The 24,168-nt window shown below is 41.5% G+C and overlaps 1 protein-coding gene across 3 annotated transcripts in view; it reads left to right on the forward strand.

Annotated features, from left to right (window-relative positions):
• Positions 1-36: 36 nt before the first annotated feature.
• PTPN11 (protein tyrosine phosphatase non-receptor type 11) overlaps positions 37-24,168 on the forward strand; it is a 30,759-nt gene continuing 6,627 nt past the window's right edge. For 2 of the 3 annotated variants that reach the window (XM_037375632.1, XM_037375633.1), the window contains exons 1-13: positions 391-534; positions 5,207-5,329; positions 6,495-6,689; positions 7,879-8,071; positions 9,297-9,413; positions 9,904-10,017; positions 15,028-15,124; positions 15,739-15,818; positions 15,945-16,103; positions 19,345-19,476; positions 20,373-20,527; positions 21,250-21,317; positions 21,999-22,150. In XM_037375632.1, the coding sequence (XP_037231529.1) occupies positions 521-534; positions 5,207-5,329; positions 6,495-6,689; positions 7,879-8,071; positions 9,297-9,413; positions 9,904-10,017; positions 15,028-15,124; positions 15,739-15,818; positions 15,945-16,103; positions 19,345-19,476; positions 20,373-20,527; positions 21,250-21,317; positions 21,999-22,150 (1,599 nt within the window). In that variant the 5' untranslated portion in view covers positions 391-520. Of the gene's footprint in view, positions 147-390; positions 535-5,206; positions 5,330-6,281; positions 6,385-6,494; positions 6,690-7,878; positions 8,072-9,296; positions 9,414-9,903; positions 10,018-15,027; positions 15,125-15,738; positions 15,819-15,944; positions 16,104-19,344; positions 19,477-20,372; positions 20,528-21,249; positions 21,318-21,998; positions 22,151-24,168 lie in introns of those variants that run through there. The other variant, XM_037375634.1, reaches the window with a different exon arrangement.

Raw genomic sequence — 24,168 nt, forward strand, 5'->3', positions numbered from 1 at the left:
GTTACCCGGGCAGGGGCCGGCGGGCCGGAGCCCCGGACACCCGCATCCCGGCACCGAGGGGGCGGTGTGGTGGCCCGGGGATCCGGGAGCGGAGCTCGCTGTCCTGCCGCTGCCTGACCCTGTCTCCGGCTCGGGGCACGGCCGAGGTAAGGCTCCGCGCCCACCCCCACTCTGCCCGGCTTCGCGGGGCGAGGCCCCGCAGCTCCGGTGGCGGGTGTGTCCAGCGCCCGCTGGGCGGCACGGGCCGGCTCCCGGGGGCGCTGACAGGCCGCCCCCGCCGCGGGCCGGTGGAGGCGGGGCCGGGCCGTCGGCGCAGGCCGATGACGGCGCGGGCGGGTGACGCAGGGCGGGCCGCGCCGCGCTCCGTGCGCCTCCGGGGCCTGAGGCGGCCGTTGTTCACGCTCCCTTCAGGGCGCCCGTAAGGCCGCGGCCCGCGCCGTGGGGGCTCCCCCCATGTGAGAGGCGGCCGTCGAGGGGGGCGGCCGGGCGCACCGCCACCCGCCGGTGTTGCGGGAGGAAAATGACATCGCGGAGGTGAGCGGGAGGGAGCCGCGCCGAGCCCGGCGTGGGTAGGGGGCGGCGGGCAGGGGGCCGCCTGCCGCCGTGGTGCGCAGCGCCCGGGCCCCGCAGCGCCGGCTCCCGGGGGGCCGCTGGGCCAGGCCTGCTCCCTGCGGCCTCCCTGGCCGGGCAGGGCCTCCCGCGCCCCACGGCTGCGGCGCAGGGGCAGCCCTCCCCCGGCTGCCTGCAGCCGGTCCCTGCGCCTCTCCCCGCCCGCTCCTGGGGTGCGATGGCTCCGCTCCCGTCGTCGTGGGGCCGCAGCCGCCGCCTCGGCTGGAATCGGGGCCTGGCTGGCCCGGCTCCCCGCGCCTCGCCCGGCTTTCCCCGGCGGGCGGACCCTCGCCCAGCCGGCGCGGCACGGCGCCGGGGCGCCCTCCCCGGCCTGGCTGGGGGCCCGGTGGGGCGAGGGAGCCGGATGGCTTCGGGGTCCGCCGCCGGCCGTGAAGAGCCCAGAGCTGCCACGGTAACATTGGCTCCGGGGGAGGGGGTGCGGGTGGCTGTGCCAAGCATGTGCACTTGAACCGGAGCTAGGAGATGAATTTTATCCACCTGGCATCCCACTCAGTTCTTGGTCCAGTATCCCAGGCCAGGGAGGCTCGCGTTGCTCTCTCTAGTCCAGCGCTAGTGATGTTACTGAAATTAAAATGCGAGCCAGCTTTCAAATGAGTGTTGGTAAGCTGACCTGATCTGGGCTCTTCGTTTATTTTTCTTTTGGTCTGATCTCAAAACCCTGTGGCGTTCAAAAATCAGGATGATAAACAGTTGAATCTGTTTCTTTGTTGTAGCTTCTCGCTGTCCTTAATGTATTTTGATGTTTGTCTGTGTTAGCAGTCCTTTTCGGGCTGAGGTTAAGGTAAATGTTAAGACTTACAAGGACTTACTGTCATAAAACCGAAAAAGACTGTTATTTTATTATCTAACATACCAATTCTGAAATTTGATACATCTCTTTAAGTAATATCAATTAAAGTATAACTTCTTCAACACTGGGCTCTTCTCTTCCTTATTCTGCTTAAGATGGTGAAACTAGATGGGTTGATTTTCAGTCTGTGGCCATTTATAGTTGAATTTGGATTTGGGGTCTTCGGAAGCCTGTGGAGGATCTCTAGCATATATTGTGTTTTCTGCATGTCCCTACTCGCACGTCGGAAGATGTGTGAAAGTTACCTTTTGGAAACACTTGTGAACTTCCTCATTATCGGGAGTAATCCTCATATTCTGCTCAGAACTTTAAATTGTAACTTGTGAAGGAGGCTGAAAAAAGATGAGAAATAGAAACTGATGAGCCTAATTGGAGTAATTAAACTACCAGTCACTGCCTCCCTGAATGCTGTGTTTGTGACAGTTGAGACTTAGAACTGATTTAATCTCTCCTGGTCTTGAAAAGGTGATTAGAAAAGCCCAGTCACAGTATGGAAAAATGTATTGATTTTTTTTCTTCTCTCTCTTCAGTTTGGTAAGAGAAATATGCTGGCAATATAGGACTTAAAAATCCTGCTGTTTTCTGTACTATGCTAAAAAAATAGAGAATTGTATTGAGGCTGTATTTCCTACCATGTGTTATTTTTCATCAAAAGGTGTCTTGCTCAGCTGATATCCCCTTAGTTTTGTAATTGAGACTTCTGCTATGTCACTGGTTACTTTTCTGCCAACATTTTCATCTTACTGTAAACTAATAAGAGACTTGGAATGTTATGCTGCTGAACCCCCCAACTCAGAATTGCTGTAAGGAGTATTCCATGCATAGTGAGGGCAGCTAGTTTAATTAGAGTGTGGGTTTGTGTGCATTGTGTTACTTTCTTGATTGTACTTATTGGCTGTGATGCCCTTTGCTTGCGATAGCCTCTGCACCTGCTCATAATAGAGATTGGAGAAGGAAAGCAGAAAAAAAAAGTCTAAAATGCATTCCATCCCTATAAAAGGCAGCGTAAGAGAAGGTCCTCTATAGGGGTTATGTTACTGGTATCTGTGTCTGCAGTCCCCTTTGCTCTCTCCTCCAGTTTTGGAAGGGATGTAGCCACCAAGGTTCAAAAGCACACATGTGATGGCAGTACTTCAAATGAAGCGATCTTGATCACCGGTCCGGAACCATTTAACAGAGATCACTAACACCCCCATTTTTCTATTTGGGGTGGCTGACAAATGCATCTTCCTACTCAAAGCCAAAAATACAAAGATGAGAGAGCAGGAGTACAAGTTACCATTAGAACAAAAGTTACGTAAAGTGCAACAAGCTGCATCGGTCTCCCAGATGTAGCTTTTCTTTTGCTATACTTACTGACTTTTTGCCATCTTTAGTGGGAGCGTATGTGTATGTGGGGGTGAGATTTTTTTTTTTTAAACAACCTGTTATCTTTTTACCCTCTCCTTTAAGCACAAGTTATTTGTAGTCCTGTCTGTTCATTAAATTATTGGGGTTTTTTCTGTTATTTTACACCTTTTAACAACTTGTGTACAGTTACTTCCAGATGCATTAGGGTTTAGGATAAGATATGGGAGATATATTAATTAAAGGTTATGGAGTGTCACTATATAATAAATCTGTAGGGCTGATTCCAATAATTTCTCCTTTGGGTTTTTATACATTTTTGATATAAATTCAAAACCTTTCAAAGGTATCTCTTGAATCTTGTGTGTATTCAAAAAGCTTATAAACTGTTTAAAATGTTGCTGCACTTTTCTTTGGTTTGCTTTTTGGTTTCTCCTAATGGAAGTGATATTTTAGGGGTGGAAGTGTGGTAAATATATTATCAGCTTCTGCAGACCAACCTGTTATATTCTGAAATACATTATTTAATGTTCAGTTCATCCTAGGTACTGATGCTTGTGCAGTTTCTTTTGTGAGGCTGCATCAATCAGAAATTTTCTTGATCTTTGAGTAGTCATTAGATAAATGTAACATTATTTATTAATTTGTTCCCATTTGCTGCAGTAACTTGAAAATATTTTTTTTTAATTTTTTTTTCATGACTTGTGCTGCATAGGTTTGATGATTTTTTTGTTGGTGGTGTTCTTCAGTTAAAGATATGGTAGTAGTCACTAGTTTTGCTTGGTGCAAGCAGAATATCCTTAACTAGAAAGAAAAGCAAGACTGACAAGAAGAGTCACTTACTTCTGAAATGGAATCACTACACAAGTAATCCTAATTCCAATTTGAATGACTTGCTAGAGGTCTGGATATTCTAGAATCTCTGAAACTCTCCAGAATGTTTCCATGAGAAACCATTTCTAAGAGAATAGGCTGGACAAGGCCTGGGTAGGAATATTGTCAACTTTTCAGTACAGAAGGAACTGCTGAAACAATTGAAATAATAACCCTAAATTTAGACATGCACCCTCATGTTTTGCTGTTTTAGCAATTTAGCGTGAAATGCTGACTGTATCAGGAATGATCAGAAATGCTATTCAATTTTTTTTTAGATACAGCACTCATATTTGTAATGAGATTAGTTGCAGAGTCTTTAGCCTTAATGTTTTGCCTTACTTTGGAGAAACAGAGAACCTCGGGTACAAAGAGGAGTAGTCTGTGTTCTTTCTGCACGTACAGATGTGCATTTTCACTTGTGACCTGCGTACTGTCTGATTTATGACAACTCTGAAAAATAAAGGTGATATTTTAATTGCCAAATACAAGTCAGACAAAGCCACTAAAACAGTTCTTAGTGGCTGTGTTCACCTCTGTCCCTGGACTATGTGGTAGCATGGTTTTGGTTTTGGTTTTTCTCCAAGTTTGTCTTCTAAAATCATGCCTTATTAAAACCCCCTTTCATCTGGAATACAGAGATGTAGTTTAGTACTGCAAGAGTGCAATAAAAATCCTTGATTATAGATAAGAGAAAACGCAGATGTGTTAACTGAATGGCTAAGAGTAAGTCCCTCAAAAGTTAATGCCATAGGTGGGGACAGTGAGCTTCTTAGATACAGACCATATACAGTTCTCCTTTGGCAGGGCACTACATTAGTCATTCGGAAGGCTGTTTGTGGGTGGTGAATATCGATATGAGATTCCTTGGTGTTTGTATTTAAGCGGGATATATTCGGAGCAGAGAAATTGCCATGGTAGTTAGAAGACGGAGCAGTGCTCTTGCATCTGGCAGCGGTCAGCACCACATTCTTTTGAGGAAGGTGGAAGAAGACTGGGCAACTGAATAGGTTGTCCACAAGTGAAGTTCCTGCCTGACCCGCATCAGCTGGTGGTCAGCCTGTGCCCTAAAGCATGAGGTTTTGTTAAATTTTTAACTTTAAAATGTTGTCAGATGTCACTTTTGTTTTGTTTTTAAGTGGTTTTCCTGATTGTCTTTCAGTTTCATTGTGTGTCCTGTCTACCTGTAGTAAGGGAAATCTATGACTTGTGGTCTCTCTTTACATTGTATACCTTTGATACCATTTTAATCCAAGCAGTCTGAGTATGTATAGGTATAGCCCTTTCGCTTACAAAGCATCTCTTACCAATACATAAAATTGCAATGTAATATGAAATTAATAATTTATGCTTTCTGTTAAGATAGGAATTCTTATTCATTTAGGAACAAAACTCAGTACTTCCTGGTTTTGAAGCTGTTGGATTGTTCTGTTTAGTCTTTTCATGTGATGATCTTCTATTTATTTATTTATTCTATTTATTTATTAACGCTCTAACCTCTTATAGATGGTTTCATCCAAATATTACTGGGGTGGAGGCAGAAAACCTACTATTAACGAGAGGAGTGGATGGCAGCTTTTTGGCACGGCCCAGCAAAAGTAACCCTGGAGACTTCACGCTCTCTGTTAGGTAAGTGTAAATGTCTTTTGACTTTCTCCCCAAACTGGTAAGGGTTTTCATCTGATGCTGTTCTGTGGGGAAAGAGGTGTAGATGAACTACTTGTAGAGATGAAAGAATGCACGGATCGCTTTTTAGTTTGTTTGCTTTTTTCCCCCTCTTCTTTTTCTCCCGTTTTCCCTGAAGAGGTTCTTAAATACTTTTACCCAACTTGAGGAAACTGTAGGTTGGAGGGCAGTGATTTCTGATTCTGCAGAGACACAGAAACATTAAGGAGAAGCACAAATAGATTAATAAAAGCATTACTTTTAGCCCCTTAAAAGTAATCTTTTTGGTAACCATGTGAAAGTAGCAGAGATTATAAGAATTACTGATCAAGCATGTGCAAGGAAATGCTATCCAGCCTCTTTTCTTACAGGAAAAGTCAGCAAGTTTTTAAGGGCAATGGTGGTGCTTTTCCAGCTTCCAAAATGGGCCTTTTGTAACACTTGTCCCCTGACGCTGTATGTGTAGTGGTTAGGGATGGGGAAAGGACAGCAAGAGGAAGTAGATAAAGGAAAAGGGAAAAGTGGAATTGGTGATAAGAATTGCTTGGATACCTTTGAGATAATGAGCCTCGTGGAACAGAAGGGGACACTCAGAGAGCTGCTTTTCATTAATACTAGAGGCTGTGGGAGCAAATGACTTGCATCAGGCAGAGGCAACTGTTTAATGAAGGAGAGATCTTGGCAGTTAGTGTGAAATTCTAGGGAAAGGAGCAAACAGGCTTTGATGGGTGTCTTGAGAATGCTGAATTCTTCTCCCGCCCCTCCCCCCTGCCCTTGTGCTTGTGTGTGCAGTTCTTGGGGGTCTGAGGGATTTCTATTGGAGATCTTGAGGCCGCAGAGCTTACACTGGCTTCAAGGATTCCTTCATTACGGAATTAAGTTTCTTTTTTTCCTATTCTTCCTGACGGTTGGACAGACACTTCCCCTTCTTGCAAGCCACTGAAATGTGGCTGAAGCACACTTCAGAGGTGCACTAGCTTAGCTATTCTGCAATATTTCAGTTGGAAAGTGATGCAAATGTAAGTATGGATTTCTCTAACTCGGACAACAGAACGCTAAATATATAAGTGATTGATTAGAAATCAGCTGACTTGTGTGGTTGTTTTCTTCCCTTTGTTTCAAATATTAGACGAACTGGAGCTGTCACCCACATCAAGATCCAGAACACAGGAGACTACTATGACCTCTATGGAGGAGAGAAGTTTGCTACATTGGCTGAGTTAGTCCAGTATTATATGGAACATCATGGACAGCTCAAGGAAAAGAATGGAGATGTTATAGAGTTGAAATATCCACTGAACTGTGCTGATCCTACATCTGAAAGGTCAGAGAAATGGTGGTGAAAAGCTCAGTGTCTGTGCACTTCTTCATAGGGGTAAACACATACATTTATTAGCACTACAATCAGCTTCCATTTGATGAAAGGGTGGCCGCTATCTTCTGCTAAAAGTGGTCCCGCTGGTTTCCACAAGGTTACTTGCAAAGTAGACTAATAAATGTGACTAAAAGGTAAAGCAATCCAAGCCTCAGAACCTGTTTTCTTCAGCATTCTTCCTGGTGTGCACAATAATAAAAAAGAGAGCATAGTTCCCTTTATTTTTACTGGGAGAACGTTTTATTGTAGAAGTTCTCCTGAAGCTGCCTGGAGCTGTTATAACTGCAAGGAACTACCAGGTATGTTTCTGGGCATAACTTTATATGATTTTTCCAGCAGTGAGCATATGTGTAAGAAAGTGAATGATATGAGCATCCTCAGATTGCTCCAACTCATGTTTTAAGGACATGGCTGGTGAGGAGGATCTGGGACTTAAGACCTGACATATACTCAGGAAGCATGCATATGTCAGAAATAAACCTCTATGGCCAGTAGATACCAACTTGTTCCTAGAAGTCAAAAACTAAGGAAGAATATTAAACCAAGTTCTCTTACTCCTCAGAATGGCTTGTATTTAACAGTAGTGAGGAGGATTATTGCCTTTTTGGCCATGTTTCTTGAAGAAATGATACTGGTGTGATTATCCTGTCCAGTACCTAATGTGATGGAAAGGTAATGTCTCAAAAATAATTTCTCCCAGGTTTTTCAGGGAAGCGTGTCTTATGAAAGAAATAAAAGAAGAATAAATGCCTTGACTGAAGAAACAGTTGCAGTGTAAGCCTGTGTTTATTGGACACCAAGGAGTCCATTTGGATTGTTGTAAAGATTCCAAATCAAAGCTTCATTTGAAGCTTGTGTGACATGCAGATTTCGGCGCTTAGGGAAGTGCTTGCTTCGAAGTGTTTCTGTAATCACTCATGTGTATGTACATGTATGCTTCCAAGGCATTTTTAAAAATTGTTTTTATAAACTGAGCCTTTTGTAGACCAGTGCATTGTTGTTTAGTGTACATAAACTTTTTATATATAACAATATATTGATATACTATAATATATTTATATGTAATATTTAGAACAAGCAGATTCAGACATGGCTGGAATGACAAGTAGGGTACCTGTCTATTATCTTACTTTAAAAGGTGGTTTCATGGGCATCTCTCTGGAAGAGAAGCTGAAAAACTATTAACAGAAAAAGGAAAACATGGAAGCTTTCTTGTGCGTGAGAGTCAAAGCCATCCTGGGGACTTTGTTCTTTCTGTCCGGACAGGAGATGATAAAGGAGAGAGTAATGATGGAAAGTCTAAAGTGACACATGTCATGATTCACTGCCAGGTATGATGAAGCACGAGTTTCTTTAACAGGGCTACTTCCATGGGCAGTGGGTTTATTCTAACAGGAGGGCCATCTTGCACCTCACTGCAGAGAGCTGAATACATTTCCCCTTTCCCTGTGGTACTGGGTGTGCTATATATCATCTATAAGTGTTTTATTTTTTTTGACTGCTTGCCTGACTGAATCATGTCGTACTATACTATGCTGTCAAGTACCTTCTAATAGATTTGCTTTTGATTGCATCAGAAGTCTGTCTCAAATCCTCTGCTGATGGAGCCTTTCATGTTCATGAATCTTCTTAAGTGAGTTGCAGTCTCCTGGATGAATTATATAAAAATATAAGTAATTGGACAAATAGAGATCTATCTGAATATGTCTTTCTCCTGTCAGTTTATAAAGTTGCACCTGATAGATGATCAACCTTCTGTGAAAATTTTGCATATTGAATCCAAGGAACACTTAATGTGAACCTTGATTTTATTATAGGTTAGTTCTTCACTGAAGTATTATTAAATTATAGTCTTCTGATATTTTCATATACGTCCATGGGTTGCTCTTAAAAAAAAAGATTTTGATTTTGTCATTTTTTTTTCTTCTGTTAGCCTAAAAGACAGTGCAACAACTTAATTGTTTAAAAACAACTAAAATGCAGTAATAGAAGTATTTTGGAGGTAAAATGGCTTATCAAGACTAAAAGCTAAACTACCAGAATGTCTACCTTTTTTTTTCTTTTCTTTTTTTTTTCAAGAAAACCTCTTTGATTTGCAGTTAACTACTAGTAGTAGTTATGACATGGAGGAAAATAACTCAGCTCTGCTTCCTTATAATAGGGGTGATGCCAGTCAATACCAGCCTTTCAGGAGGCAATGACACTCTTTTAGGAATTTGAATTGATTTATAAAGCTATTCCCTGGATTCTAATCATGTAGCTCAGGTAGTCTGCTTGAGCTGACTGAACCTCAGTTCAGAAGGAATCAGCCCTCCTGAAAAGGCAGATAAAATGATTTTCAATTAGATGACAAAAAGGGAAATGCCCTCCTCCATAGTTTGTATGTGTGTTTCTTTTTATTAAGGTTCTACCATCCCTTAGCAGAAGGGTCTTACTAGATTCTTCTACATATTGTTTTGGAGATAATTTGTTGTATGTTGCGTAGTGTAAAGATGATGTTAGTGTAGATGTCGTTGTATGAAGCGTGTTTATTTTGATAAGCATCTGTCTTTTAAGGATCTAAAATACGATGTTGGTGGAGGGGAGAAATTTGACTCTCTGACAGATCTAGTGGAACATTACAAGAAGAACCCTATGGTAGAAACTTTGGGCACAGTATTGCAACTCAAGCAGGTGAGTGAATGGAGAAGACACCACTAAGCTTTGTTACCTTTAGAATATATTGTTGAAGTGCAGGATTTTCTGTATGTTCTGAGAGACATGAGGTTTTTTTCTTCCATAACGCAAAAATGAAGAACTAAACTTCATGGAACCGGATGAAGAAGTCAGTCATTTAAATGGGAACAATTTCTTATGTGCCTGTGAAGGGACAGACTCTTGTGTCTCTGATGCGTGCAGAATTTCTCGGTTTCATTGTGGTCCATAGGGACTGCAGGACTAGTCCAGATATGAGACAACTTAATGTATCGAAGACCAACCCTGAGATTTCATCTTAAAGCATTTGTTCCCTGCCCCCTTCCTGTCTACTCTCACTGCCCTTCATTGTATGAATTATAAAGTTTTGCAGTCCAAATACATGCCTGGATCCTAGAATTTGTGTTTTAGCTGTCTTCTCACAGTTGTCACTTGTTATACCTTTGTTTAATATTTGTATCTTTCTTAGCCTCTGAATACTACCCGTATTAATGCTGCAGAGATTGAAAGCAGAGTGCGAGAGCTAAGCAAGCTAGCAGAGACTACGGATAAAGTCAAGCAGGGCTTCTGGGAAGAATTTGAGGTACTTCATTACTTTCCAAGTGTTATGGTATTAAATCTCTACACTACAAAGAAGTTAGGTTTGTTTCTGCCTTCCTGGCGTTTTCTTATCTCCTCCTCCATTGCTTCAGATCCCTGTTCTTGCTCCCATCTCCTGTGTCAGGTACAGTGTGTGTTAAAATTTTACTAGTTCCACTCTTGTGGATTGAAATATTTACCTTTTTTCCTGATTCTGATAGGTAATTAAGTTCTTTAGTGCTATTCATTCAGTACATAGCACAATCCCTCCTGAATATCCTCCCCATCGTGAGAGCACCTTACTACTCTTATCTGGCCCACCAGGATGATTAATTGGGTTTGTTCCCATGTTCCTTGTCTTCACATGGACAGAAAGAGGTCTGTAGGCTGGATTAACATTTCTGGAGGCCAAGGACCAATTCCTAGCCTACATGACTCTTGGTGACCCAAGTACCAGTCCAGTAGTGGTATCTGATGCAGTTGGAATATGTCAGATGCATTGTGCTTATGAAGGGAATTGCCCATGGTTTTTTCATTCGCACTGCTGTGTTTTAGGAGGTTGGGTACCACTGCTTTAAGGAAACGTCAGTGTGATTTCTCTGTCTGTAAATGCTCTTGCCCTTGAGTTTGTGGCTTTTTGATAGCCATTTTTTTGGATCTTAAAATGATTGTGAGGCTGTAGCAGTAGCAAACTCTGAGATAAAGCAACATTGCTTCATTATATGTATTCATACATTATATGTATTCCCTGGACTCCTGGAGATTTATTTTTGTTTTGTTTCATTGTTTCATTTCTGCCTGCAGCCAAAACTCCATGTCCCTCCCAGAAAGTAGCATTGCCTTTCCTTCTGTCTTGCCTGTGCACCTCTGGTATGTGTAACATAGCTGTGCTGGCCCAGCTCTCCCCTTCTTTGAAATCCTAACAATTTCAGGGAACTACTTATGCTTGAAAGAGCATATGGCTGAAACTGTTAATTTCTCAAGTAGAGCAAATCATGAGTGTTAGAACTAACACATTCCAAACTACTTGCATCTAGCCTGGGTCCTAACCCGTCTCTGACAACTGGGGTTGCTTAACAGCTGCATGCATGTGATGGCCATAGCCAAAAGTTTGGAAGTTGTCTTAAATAGAATGGGCTGGTTTATATACCACACAGGTGTAAGAAAACCACAGTGGAGTCGGGAATGCCACCAGCAGATGGCAACAGGAAACTGGAAAGTCCTGATCTTTGACAGAGACTGATTTGGGCTGTGTAAGGCTATTTTGAGAAACTTCTTGAGTAGTGACAGATTTTCAAGCAGTTGTTCTTGAAGAAACTCCTTTTTTTGATCAGACCTATACATTAGCTAAATGTACTGTCCAGTCTGCTCTGTGATTATTGTCAGGAGGAGAAAAAGGAATCCATGAAAAGTAAAAGACTCTTACCAAAGAGGTAACGTGTTTCACTACAAATGTAGGTGTAATATAAGAAGGTGAGGTCATGTCAGTGGGGAAATCATAAAATGAGGACTAAGCTTTCTCCTTTTTCTTCGCCTGGGCCCGGTGTGGGGGGACAGTCCTTGATGCTGGACTGCTGAATGGTCCAAACCCCACCTGGAAGGGGAGGCAAGTCAGCAAAGGTTACTCTGGCCATTGCTGAGGATTTGGGACTCTGTTTTACCTTAACTGTAGAGCGGTGGATCCCTTGGGGAGCAGTTCTCATCTGTTGCTTGTGAACCTTGCTTGGAGGTAAACTGGCCCCAACCTTTGAATCGTTTTTCTTGCGGAATTCCACATGTGAACTTTGGCGTGGGGCCTGAAGGGTCAGGAGCAATAGCCACACCTACTCTAATGGCTGGGACATGCGTATGGGAATGAACTGCTTTTGGCAAAGACTAATTAGTGGTGTGCTTTATCATTAACATGACACAGTCATGTGGATGGTAGATATGAGGGTGGTGAGGTACCATCACAGGCTGCCCAGAGAAGCTGTGGGTGCCCCATCCCTGGAAGCATTCAAGGCCAGGCTGGCCAGGGCTTTGAGCAGCCTGGTCTATTGGAAGGTGTCCCTGCCCGTGGCAAGGGGGTTGGAATAGATGATCTTTAAGGTCCCTTCCAACCCAACCCATTCTGTGATTGTGCCTGTCATCACTGTGTGGTTTGGCCTGAACATGCCTTTGCAAGTGAGCCAAGCCAAAGGTGTCTGTTGGCTTCCCTGGAGACTCTAAGCATACTTTACTTTTATTCAGAGGGCATGAAAAGGAAAAAGTGTGCCCTGTTGGCTTGCTCTTCTTGTAATTGGTGCTGGCTTACTAGAAGCTATGTGAATTAAATCTTTTTGGTTTTTATTGAGGGAAGCACTCTTGTGTGGTGCATTTTAGGAATGGATTGTTGATCTGTCAAAATACACCTAAGCTATTGCTTGACCCTTATGATGTCTTTTCTGACCTCTGGTCTTTTGAATGAATTTGTCTTGTAATGGGTTTATCGGTTGGCCTTCAGAAGCAAGGTGTTTTCCTGTCTTGTGACTTCCCTGAAGAGTATTTGCTAGCAAGCCAGAAGTCTTGCAGAAAAAGTAAATGTAAGAAATGAAAGCTTGTACTTGTGAAACATTCCATTTCTCTTTCCCCTTTACTGCTGTTAGTGAGGTCAGTGCTAAAACTTATTTTTTTGCACTGTGTTTTTTGGAAATGAAATAATCTTGTAGCAGTTTTAGTGTCATGCTTTTTCATTCAGCTCAGGTAAGCTATAGCTGTCAGCCTTGGTGGCAGGGGACAAACTCCAGGTTGTCTGTGGATCTCTGCCTGTGCTGTTTTATGATTTGGCAGTCCAGATGGTAGTTATAAATTACTTGTCTGCAGGCATATTTAAGAATGTACCTCTTGTCCCATGAACTAGTAGACAGACATGTTGACAGTCCTTGTAATGTTTTTGCTTCTGAAAAATGGCTCTTTGGTGAGCTTAATGCTTGGATGTTGTTGTGAAATTGAGGACTATGTTTCAGATTTATTGTTACACTGTGTACATCCCTTAATGGGCTTGTTAGAAGTCGCTGCTGCTCATGGATCTCTCCTCAGGGATGCTCAAAGCAATAATAATTAACTATGAAAGTGAAGATGTGTTTGAAGCTATGGTTTCCACACACTTAATTGTTTCCATTTTTTAACCTGCTAGAAAAGTTTAGCTTTCAGTTCTTTTGCTTGGCGTCTCACTTGGCTGAAACTCAAAAGTGTTAATATTAGGTAAGGGTGCTCTGTGATAATGGCACTTGAAAGTCTTGCAGCGTGGCAAGAGGTGAACCTAGTGCAAAGCCCAGTTTCACCCATTGCTGGTACTCACAAGCAATGTTTTATGGGGATGTGCTTTCTGTCTTTCGCTTCACAAGCATGAAACCTTGCAGCTCTCCTGTATTGCTTTTGTTCTTTGGTTTCCCTGCCGGGATGAGCCTTATTGACCAAGGTCGCTAAGTGAGGCAGTAACAATAGCAGACTTAAAAAGAAGTGCGCAAGTGTCTGACCTGCCCAAGCTTTAAAGGAAAAAGCAATCTCTGCAAGAGTATTAAAGGTGGTAATACCTCAGCTTCCAAAACCTGAGTGTTCCTTTTAGTCAGGCCAATACTGCTTTGGGGATTAAAACTTGGAACAACAACATCATGGAGATTCTCGTCCTCCAGCTTCTTTGCAAGTAGGGAGATTTGTTACTAAGCAGCATGGCTGTGAAGTATGCAATTGCTGTTTTCCCTGTCATATTGTGAACCAGATGCAGAGAAATTAGTTCCTTGCCAACAGGAGAAGTCCCCACACAGATGTATTGTTTCTGCACTAGGATGGTTTATGGATAACCCTGTTTGTAGTTACCTAATGCCCCCCCTCCTCCCCCAACAGTGTAATATGAGGAGGTCTGTGCAAAATCTTGTACTGGTTTAGTGAAGTGGTCATGTGTTGGTAGGAGACAGTAATTGGAGCACCTAAAAAGTGGTACGTGGCAGTGGTGGTGGGTTGTACATGGGCATTTTTCCTGTCTCATCCATATCTTTGAAAAAACTGTAGCATTCCCATGTGGACTTTTGTTTTTGGGGAACAGACAGTAATATCTTCCTAATATTCTGCTTCTAACTGCTGAAGGGCTTTTCACCGTGCTTGATATTTAAATACAGTTGCTTCTGTTGATGTGCTTTGGGTTTTCTGTATGCTCCTTCCTCCTCTTTGGTTGTTTTGAGTTGATCTGGCTGCAGCTTGCAAGGATTTGCTCATGTGGCATTGATGTAACACAGCCTTCGTAATCTGACTTGTTTCGGGGGCTTTCTAGTGGTGTTACTACAGGCTCGCTGTAGCTGAAGGAGAGGAAGAAGGCTGGTAAGGCCTGGAGGAATCCGGTACAGCTCAGGTAGAGAAGCACTGGATCACAAAGTGCTTTACTCCTTTGCAGGTTGGCAATGTTTTAAATGCATTAGTTATTAATCTGTATTGGTGCTAATGCCCTTTCAGTCGTTTACCAGCTTGATTCAGTGAAAAGGAGAAATGCAGTAGTACTCCTAACTTTTATGCTTGGTGAGAAAGACGTAAGTGTATTTGGACAAGCTCTGTAGAATGCTGCTTGTGGTGTTTGGTTTATTTAGGGTGCCTTTTAAGATGGATGGATTTCTGCAGCCAAAATTTTGTTGTGGTCCTTTGTTACCAGTTTCCTTGCAGTGTTTTACAGCTGAAAGCTTTGAGGGAGCAGCTTGGGTCTGCTTGGTCAGAACAGTATCATGAAGGCTTGCCGGTTATAGTTTGGTTTAAAGAAGCTTTGAATTCATAGGTGTTTATTAGGTGGAAAATAGTTTGCCTTGTCACTCACTCTCCAGTGTTTCATAATATACCTTGGAAGCAATGCTGTACGAAGTCTGAATGCAGAAATCCAGTACCTCTCTCTCTGACTCTCTGGAATTATAATCGAGTATTATCCTTTTTGTGGGAAAGGATTGCTATGATGATGGTAAAACAGTCCATACTGCTTTTATTAAGACTAGTTGTTTGTGCTGTTTTCATTTAGACTTTACAGCAGCAAGAATGCAAACTTCTCTATAGTCGTAAAGAAGGTCAGCGTCAGGAAAACAAAAACAAAAATAGATACAAAAACATTTTACCCTGTAAGTATTGATTTCTTTCATTATAATGTAAGTCTGCTGCTTCGCTCTGCTTTATTTTCTTAGCTTGTAAATACAGGGTTAATTAAGCACCACCCTGCTTTTTCTTCTCTTTACTGATAATTCCCCCTCTTATGTTGTCAGTATTAGCCCATGCAATTTCCAATTTGTGTTCGAACATATGCACTTTGTAGATACCAATATTTCAATTCCCAAATACTGTTTTTATCTTCATCTCCATTTAAAAGTGTCAAATCCCGAAACTTATTCAGCAAACTGGAATGCTTAACTTTAAGAGGATTAATTTGTGGTACAAAACTGCGTGGTACAAATCCAGGGGCCATTTGCCTTGATTAGTGCTTGACTGTCCATGCACTCATGAATTACTAGGAGGCATGAACACTTATTTTGATCTAGCTTGTTATGAATTGGCCGCTTGTTTTAAGAAATGGCAAACAAGGAAAGGTTAAATATTCTAGCCACTAATTTATGAAGTTTGATAACTTAATAGCTTCTGGTAGCAGTAAGAAATGGTCCTGTCTGTGGGATATTTAAAAATAGCTGTGTGTTCATAACTGTAGGATTCAAGTGCTTAACATTCATATATGTTCTTCCAGTTGACCATACCAGAGTTGTTCTACATGATGGTGATCCAAATGAACCTGTTTCAGACTATATCAATGCTAATATTATTATGGTGAGTATACTCCTACCTATAGGAGCCTTGTTGGCACAGCCCATGTCTACTTTTCAACACACTTACCTAAATCCAGGTTAGTCTTGTAAGGGTTTGTCACCATTTGTTAATTTTTTTCTTCTCCAGCCTGAGTTTGAAACCAAGTGCAACAACTCAAAGCCAAAAAAAAGCTACATTGCTACTCAAGGTTGCCTGCAGAATACAGTGAATGACTTTTGGAGGATGGTGTTCCAGGAGAATTCTCGAGTTATTGTTATGACAACAAAAGAAGTTGAAAGAGGAAAGGTAAAAACAGACCCTCAAACTGGCCTTGGGAAAGGTCATGACATTTGAATGCAAGTAAGGACTAAATTGACTTGGTTATATTGATTTATATGCTGAAATCTGGTGTGCCACAACTGTCTTTGGAGACCTGGAAGGTGCTGAGTGTCCTTTTTTATTGGTGCCTGTGGGAATTGAGGGTGTACTTTCAAAAGACATCAGATGTCCCTTTTTTAAGGGCTGACTGATTAAATTTTAGCTACTGAATGTGAATCCGTGTATCTTAAAATTACTCAGGGTATGAGGCACTGGAATGTGAGGTACAGCCAAACAGGCATTCTGCGTATTTTAAGGGGTAAACTCTCTGTTTCTTCAACAAAAGTATTGCCATTTATTTTAGTTTACCAAGCCTGTATAGACTTTACTGGAAAAGTATAATTGTGGGACTTTATAAGAATGAATGTAGATGATATTGCTTCTTACCTAAAAATGACAATATCATGTGAAAGTTGTTGCCCCAGATTCATCTTATTTGAATCACATTTACTAGACTATTAGAATGCTATTCTGTCTTCTGACTTTACTTTTTGTGCTTGAATTTGGTAACATTCTTATGTGCTGAGCCAGTGATTATGGCTGAAACTGTACCTGGTTAGGAATCCCCCAGCCAGGTGTGATTTAGCACTTTTATTCCTGAAGTCAGGTCCTTGCCTTTGACTGACTTGTTCTGTGTGAACACAGCTGCCTGTTCAGCCTCAGTGATCTGCAACTCCCTTGTGAACTGCTCTGGCAGTATCTAATGCTCTGAAAGACGAAATTTTGTATCCCAAGATACAAAGGATCTTGTAATTTTGTAAAGAGGAAATGGTCTATCCCAAGAACCTCCATTTTACCTTTTAAGTACGGAGATTTTATCTTATTCACTGTCTTCTGGCAAATCTGAGGCTATTACTTTGTTACTGGGTTCTAATGACACATGGCAGGAAAGAATAGGAAATAGTTGAATACCGATATTCTGGCAATGGTCACATGCTGCTTTCTGTGTATAGTATAGTTTTATCTTTGGAATGTGTTGTTTCTGATCTTTTTTCTGTTTGGTAAAATAAATTTCTCTTTTTCCACATGCCATTGTCCACCTTTTTCATTTATCTGATGATCTGTTTCTGACTGGAAAGCTGTTATCTTGTTAGATGAGCATCACTTTTGAAAAAAATTGAATTGAAAGTATAATATTTTTCTGCAGGTGACAGATAATTGCAGGGGTTCCTTACCACTGCCACAAAAATAGAGGCTTTGTGAACAGTACTGCAGACAAATAGCAGTAGATTTCATGGGCTTCTCTTCCTAATGTAGGTGTCAAAGCTGTCACTGGTGGTGTTTGTAGAAACGATTAGACTCTGTCTTGTGGATTTTTTTAGGCTTTGTAAACTTCTGTCCATTCACCAACCTTATAAAGGGCCATGATTTGTGTTTCCTTCCTAACAATGCATTGAAGGAGGGAGAAGCTGCCTCTTTCCAGTGACTTTCCTTTTAGATCTTTCTCTTGGAAGAAGAGAAATAAAATCTGGGGTTATTTTGGAAGAGTTGAATTGAATACACCTCCTTTTTGGTTTTTTCCTTCTTTTTTTATAATAACCTTCTGAATGGGCTGTGCTCCTCTGCAGTTTCTCCACGATTCTTTCTAAATTTTGCTAAGCCTGTTTTCTGTGCTCTGGCTGTATAGAACATCTTAAGGTCTGATTACTTAATCAGTGCTGCACACATTAATTTTTTTTCCTATTTGTTTTGGTTTTATTTTTGGTTTTTTGTTGTTTTCTTGAGATGCCTATTTCACTTCTTCAAGAATTGCAAATAACAGTAGTCCTGATATAAAATAAAAGCTTTTTATCTCAGGCCAAGATGCTTTCAGATCTCCAGGAAGGAGAGAAACCTCTGCATCAGAAATGACTTCCAGAGCACATTGCCTAAGGAAGTGAGGAACTAGAAACATCTTGGATTTGCATAGAGTTCTGAATATGCTTCAGCATGCACTGTAGAAGCAGCAAATACTTAGAATTAAAATAGTGGTGTTTTGGAGGCAGTCCATCAAGCCAATAATATATGCATCCCCTCTATCAGATTAAAGCTTATTTTAATATCATGTGTTACTGTTCAGACCTGCCATACCAACTGCTGTTATGTTCAGAATTCTGTATTGAAACTGCAAGTTATGTTGACATATACTAAGATCAGTTTAGCTTCTACCCTTTTGGAGATGACAGGGAAAGAAGGGCAAAAGTAACGGGAAAGCATCTTGTTGCCTAAGTAGGCTGGAAAGCATGTGTTCAATCATCTCTTACTCTGTCTTGTGTTGGCAGAAGGAACTTCCTTGTTGCTGTTTTGTCATAAATATGCAGCAGTAACTGCAAATAGGAAATGTTTCTCTGTAGTACTTGGTGTTTGGTCTGCATTTGTTATTGCTGGAAGGTGCACCTGTATACCCACTATAATTTCTCATTTGATACTGGGTGGACCTGTATCGTATTCACGGGCTGACAGAAGCTGCTCTTTCCTGAACTGTCGCAAGAACAAAATCAAAGTAGTAATAGGTGAATCTTTTCCTCAGTGGATGGAATATATCCCATCTAAGATAAGCTTAAGAGAGAAGTAGCTCACCTAAAGCTCTGTGTTTCAGAAGCTATAGACACACAAGGCTTCAATCCTCTGCCACCGGGAGCGATTCTTTGTTGCTTTGGTGATTGAATTGGAGAGCTGTGTTAGCCCTTTCTGCTCTACGTGATGAAAAAGCAAGCATCTAGGTTTCATTTCTGCTAAAAATGCCTTACACCTTTGACTTGTATTTATTTTGCAGCCAGTTGTGTTTTGGTAGTAGAATAGCCTGTAAGTCTACAGCATTCCACTGGAAATTCTCAGTATTTTGAAAGTATTTGGGTGGAGGTACAAGCAACAGTGTTTTAATCTCTGGGATTTGAAGCTATCAAGGCAAAGCAGTTACTAAGATGATCGTGAAAGCTGCTGAAAGGAGAGATTGCCTGTACTTGTTTGTCTGAAATCACCCAGTGTTTGTTGTGGGGAAGAGAAACTTCCCCCTAAAACATGTTACCTTGTCAGCTAGCTGTCCAGTTGGCGCTTGTGATTGTTCTCCATGTATTCAGGAATGAAAGCTTCAGAAATGTTTGTTAATCAGTTTACTAACCAGACTTTCTTCTTACTGATTTGCTCCATTTTAAAAATGTTGTTTATTTATTTGTTTTAAATCTTGCAGAGTAAGTGTGTCAAGTATTGGCCTGATGAATATTCCCTGAAGGAGTATGGTGTTATGCGTGTTAGGAATGTTAAGGAGAGCGCAGCACATGATTACACACTAAGAGAACTTAAGCTTTCTAAAGTTGGGCAGGTAAGTATGTTAGTAACTTTGCTTTTAATTTAGGTTGCAGATCACAAAAAATGTGCAGAAATAGACTGTTTCTTTGCAGTCAATAAAAGGACTAAGAGATTAATAAATTGAGCCCTGTCTCTTTCTTTGAAGCCTCAGATTCAGTTCCATACATCTTTCTCTTTGTCCTTGGGATAATTGAAGATCCTTATACCTAAGGACTTTTTGGCAGAAGATGCACAGCTGCGGGGCTTTGAGGAAATCTGGAAAGAGGGACAATGCTTTTAAGTAATGACACTTAAGTCTAGTTAGGCATTTGCTCCCTTTCATGGAGATGGTAGCACAAGAAGAAAATGGTTATGTGTGGTTCCAGTATGCAGAAAGAATACCTAAGAGAAGGAATACAAAGGATGAGGAGGGAAACAGTTAACTAGTGTGGAAATAGCATTTTCTTGTTAAGAACCAGTTTGGATCAGGGTGCAAAATGAGTTGTGTAAGAAGCAAGTAATCAGGATGTATTAGATTAGTATGTCCATGGGATGGAACTGAGTGGAAAGAAGTGTGTAAGGTGAGTGCCACTAGGTATTGATGATGAGTATGACAGATGAAAGTCCCTTGTTGTTGGTCACCCCCAGACGGGACTTTGCTATGGCTTCTAAAGCTGAAGATGGGAATGTTCTTGGAAACAACTGCATGAGAAAGAGGGAGCTGAGGAAGCAGGTGGTGTGATTGACCTGTCAGGCCAGGAAGAACTCTTTAACTTGTTTCCTTCTTTATAAGAGTTGTGGTGCTGTGGATACTGAGCAGCAGGTTGGATATGCCACCTTCTGATTGGATTCAACTTTGCCACATAAGTGCTTTTAGCTGAATTTTGATCTGAAGGATTTTGTTTTCATGTGTTGGCATCTTCCTTCCAGGGGAACACAGAGAGAACAGTCTGGCAATATCACTTCAGAACTTGGCCTGATCATGGAGTTCCAAGTGACCCTGGTGGTGTACTAGACTTCCTAGAGGAGGTGCACCATAAGCAGGAGAGCATTTCTGATGCAGGACCAGTTGTGGTCCACTGCAGGTATGGTGATGCACTATGCCTCTCCTGCTACTACTGTCTGTACTTGTGGAGTTCTGTTGGATCCCTTTTGGCTTGGTTTGTTGGGTTGTTTTTTGTGGTGGGGGGAGCTGAAAACTTTAAAAGATGACAGCTTTCCCTGAGAACTACTCAGACTTGGATTTGTCAAGATGTTTGTGCTTTCTGTTTTGCCAAAGGTTATACCTAGATAGGTGTGAAACGGTTATGTTCAAAGCAGGCTTTCTTGAGTACGCATGTCTTTATGAATAAGAATTTCTGATGCTGTATGAGAAGGTGGTACTTCTTTAGTACTTCTATGAGAAGGTGTGTGAGAAGGCTTGGCTAGATACATTTCAGGTGTAGGATCATGGAAATTATAGTATCCCATCCCACCTCCTGTGAGTAGTCTCCCCTTGGTCTTGACTTATAAATGAGATGCATTTTGTAACATTTATAAATGGTAGATCTGACCTTGTAGTTTGATTTTTTTTTTTTTCTTATTCAAGGACATTAATAAATGCTGAGGTACAGAATTGCTGTTATGACTTTGTCTCTTCCATGTTAAGTTGAATAGGTCTCTAGTTACTTTTGACTGTGTAGCTTGGTTTAACTGGATATAATTTGGAAGTTTAATGTCTCTTGATGTTAGACTCATACTTGGACTGCTGCTTTGCTGTCTGTTCAGAAAGAAAAAAGCGATTAACTTTTTTTCCCCCTTTTTACAGTGCTGGGATTGGGCGAACAGGAACTTTCATTGTGATTGATATTCTTATTGACATAATCAGAGAAAAAGGTAGGTTCCCCCCACTTTTATTTTCCTGTGGGATGTTGACAGATACATCATGGTAAAACAACGGGAGTGTTGGCAGAATAGAGAGATTCTAGTGATGCTACAAACTAGGTGTGTATGTTTGGCATAGAAGGGAACTAGGTGTGTATGTTTGGCATAGAAGGGACTCTCTCATTCCTCCTAACTTAGCTGTAATCAAAGTGCTGAAACCCTGCTCCAGTTCAGCATAATGAACACCTTCAACTGAGGATTAGCCAGGAGTCTGATAATATTTTTCTTATTATTATTTATTTTTCTATTTTTCTTTCGAAATCATTAATGTGTGTGGCTGTTGAAGTACTCATGCATGCTGAATTCGAGTAACTTGTTTTCAGTGTTGTGTTTATGCATAAACTGCCATAAACACTAACTCAGCACGTATGTTGAGCTAGGTTGCATTTTAAAGTGGTCTTGAAAGAGTGGAAGTGATGCAGTTTTCTCCTCCAGGACAGCTTTCCATGTTACGCTACAGTTCTACAGATCTGGGTATTAGTAGTCAAGGATGAATTCTCAGTGTTAAATGTTAGCAATCTCGCTTATTGCAAGATGATTCAACTACACTGTGTTTTGCTGGAATATGAGACCAATCTCTCCTCCAAAGACAGTTTATTTTACTGTTCTTAACATTGTGGTGATTCTCCCTAGGTGTGGACTGTGATATTGATGTTCCAAAGACCATTCAGATGGTGAGATCACAGCGGTCAGGAATGGTTCAGACAGAAGCACAGTATAGATTTATTTACATGGCAGTACAGCACTACATTGAAACGCTACAGCGCAGAATTGAAGAGGAGCAGGTATATTTGTCCTAAGTATAAAATGTTACATAGGAACACGTTATCATTTGAACATAGAGCAGAGTTGCTCATTTGCTGCCTGTGACTTTTGGAGGCATGATTGCTGATTGTATAACCAATGCATCGTGAAGAGGCTGGGTCTGTAACCTTTTAACCCTCTTCAGAGAAGTTAGCCCGTGTTTCAAATCATTATGCTTATGAGTTACTTGAACTATCAGGTAGAATTAGAAAACTGTAAAATACCAGCAGTGTGTTTGGCTGCTGGCAGCATAAGAAAATCAGCAGTTCGAGAGCCTTCTGCATATGACTGTATCTAGTGCTGGTTTACTTCCCATGAAAGTTCTTGCATGTATGGGTTCCCGTCCTTCCTGTCCCCCAGTCCCTGCATCCCAGATCTCAAATTTCTTTCATATTATCTGGTTTTCTGTGCAAGAAGAATAAAAGATAAGACACTCTTAATTAGTGCAGAACCTTGTACTCCATTGTTTTAAAGACATTTCAAATCTGTTTCTAAAGTATGATAATCAAATTCAAATGCTAGTCACTGTAATGCCAATTTTGGAGTCTTAAATTACATGTTTATTAGTAAGAGGTAAGTATATTGGACTGAAGGATTGAGTGCGGAGATCCTGCAGTACAGCGTCCAACAAAAAGCAGTTAGAGGAGTGATTTGGTGTGGTAAGATGAGAAAAGTTTTGGAATATGTGGTGACAACCACAAGACCTTCATCTTACTCTTTGTGTTTAAGAACTCATTGCACTCAAGTTGTACAGTGTTTTACGGAAGTTACCTCGTTTTGTAATAAAGAACTGACATTCTACTCACTGTTGCTTTCGTTTGCTGCCCTAACCTCGTCATCTGGGATTTTTATCTTTTTGTTTCAGAATTTCAATCTCTCTCCTTCTGCAGCTGGCTTGTTGCTCAGAAGGAGATAAACCCACACAACTGATCACGCAGATGTGGGGAGCTGTGTGGTTAGTGCAGCGCCAGGTGTGAGATGTTATCCCTATTTAGAGATGGAGTGTGCCAGCTTGGGCTTGGCACTCTTGTGTGGCTTCTAGCTGCTTTGGAGTGTGGCAGAGCTTATTTTATATTTGCCTACATGATGTAGATGTGCTGTTCAGCAGAGAGGAGAGAGACTTTATTCTTCTCCCCAGGACAGCTGTTGTGTGCTGTGATGGTGATTAGACACAAAGTGAGGAACAAGAAATCCCTCAGGTGTACTTTTTTTCCTGGCTTTGTTGTCTCACTTTACCTTAAAGCTGCTTCATATCTCTGTCTGTAATTATGCAAGCCTTGTATCCTCAGCTTTTTGAATATGGTCTCTTTCTGCTGCTGCCATTTACAAGCAGATCTGGAACTCTCTCTTGGTTGTTGTAATGGGTTTTGGATAGTATTTTGATGTTGTTTGGAGCAGTGTATTTCTCCTATGGTGATGAGGTGCAGTTAGTGGTGTTTCATCCTCTGTTCTGTTACTAGCCCAGAAGGCACAGGTGTGAAAGTTTAAGAAATTGGAAATGGCACACTGATTTACTTCAGGAGGCCTTGACCTATAACTAGGGCTAGTGGCAGCTGTAGGAGTAAAACAATACAGAATTTCTCAAGACAAAAGCAAAGCTTTGTGGTAACTGTAAGAACTAATATCCTGAAAAAAAACTTGTGAACGCTTCAAAGCATGTTTTGATAGAACAGAAAAAAAACTGGCCAAGTAGTAGAATGGTGTGCAGAACACTTGAATTTCACCCCAATAAGATAGTTTTTCAAAACACAGCGTTTCATTCCCGAACTAACTTCAGGAACTTTCTTCTCTGTGCTTGCTTTAGTTGCAGTTGCAAACAATGGAAGTTGGAAAAAAAAACCCTGAAGTCCGTTGGGGCACCTCTGTAAGAAACAATATGAGGTCATGCTCTCTGCTTTTCAATCTGAGTGAACACAGGGCAGCTCCGATAAGAAATTAGGTAGTCATGTTAGCTAGCCTGTTGTCATCCAACTTGGGACCAGTTGGACTGAAGAAGTGG

The sequence above is a fragment of the Falco rusticolus genome, chromosome 1 (genome assembly GCF_015220075.1).
Source record: "Falco rusticolus isolate bFalRus1 chromosome 1, bFalRus1.pri, whole genome shotgun sequence".
NCBI lineage: Eukaryota > Metazoa > Chordata > Aves > Falconiformes > Falconidae > Falco > Falco rusticolus.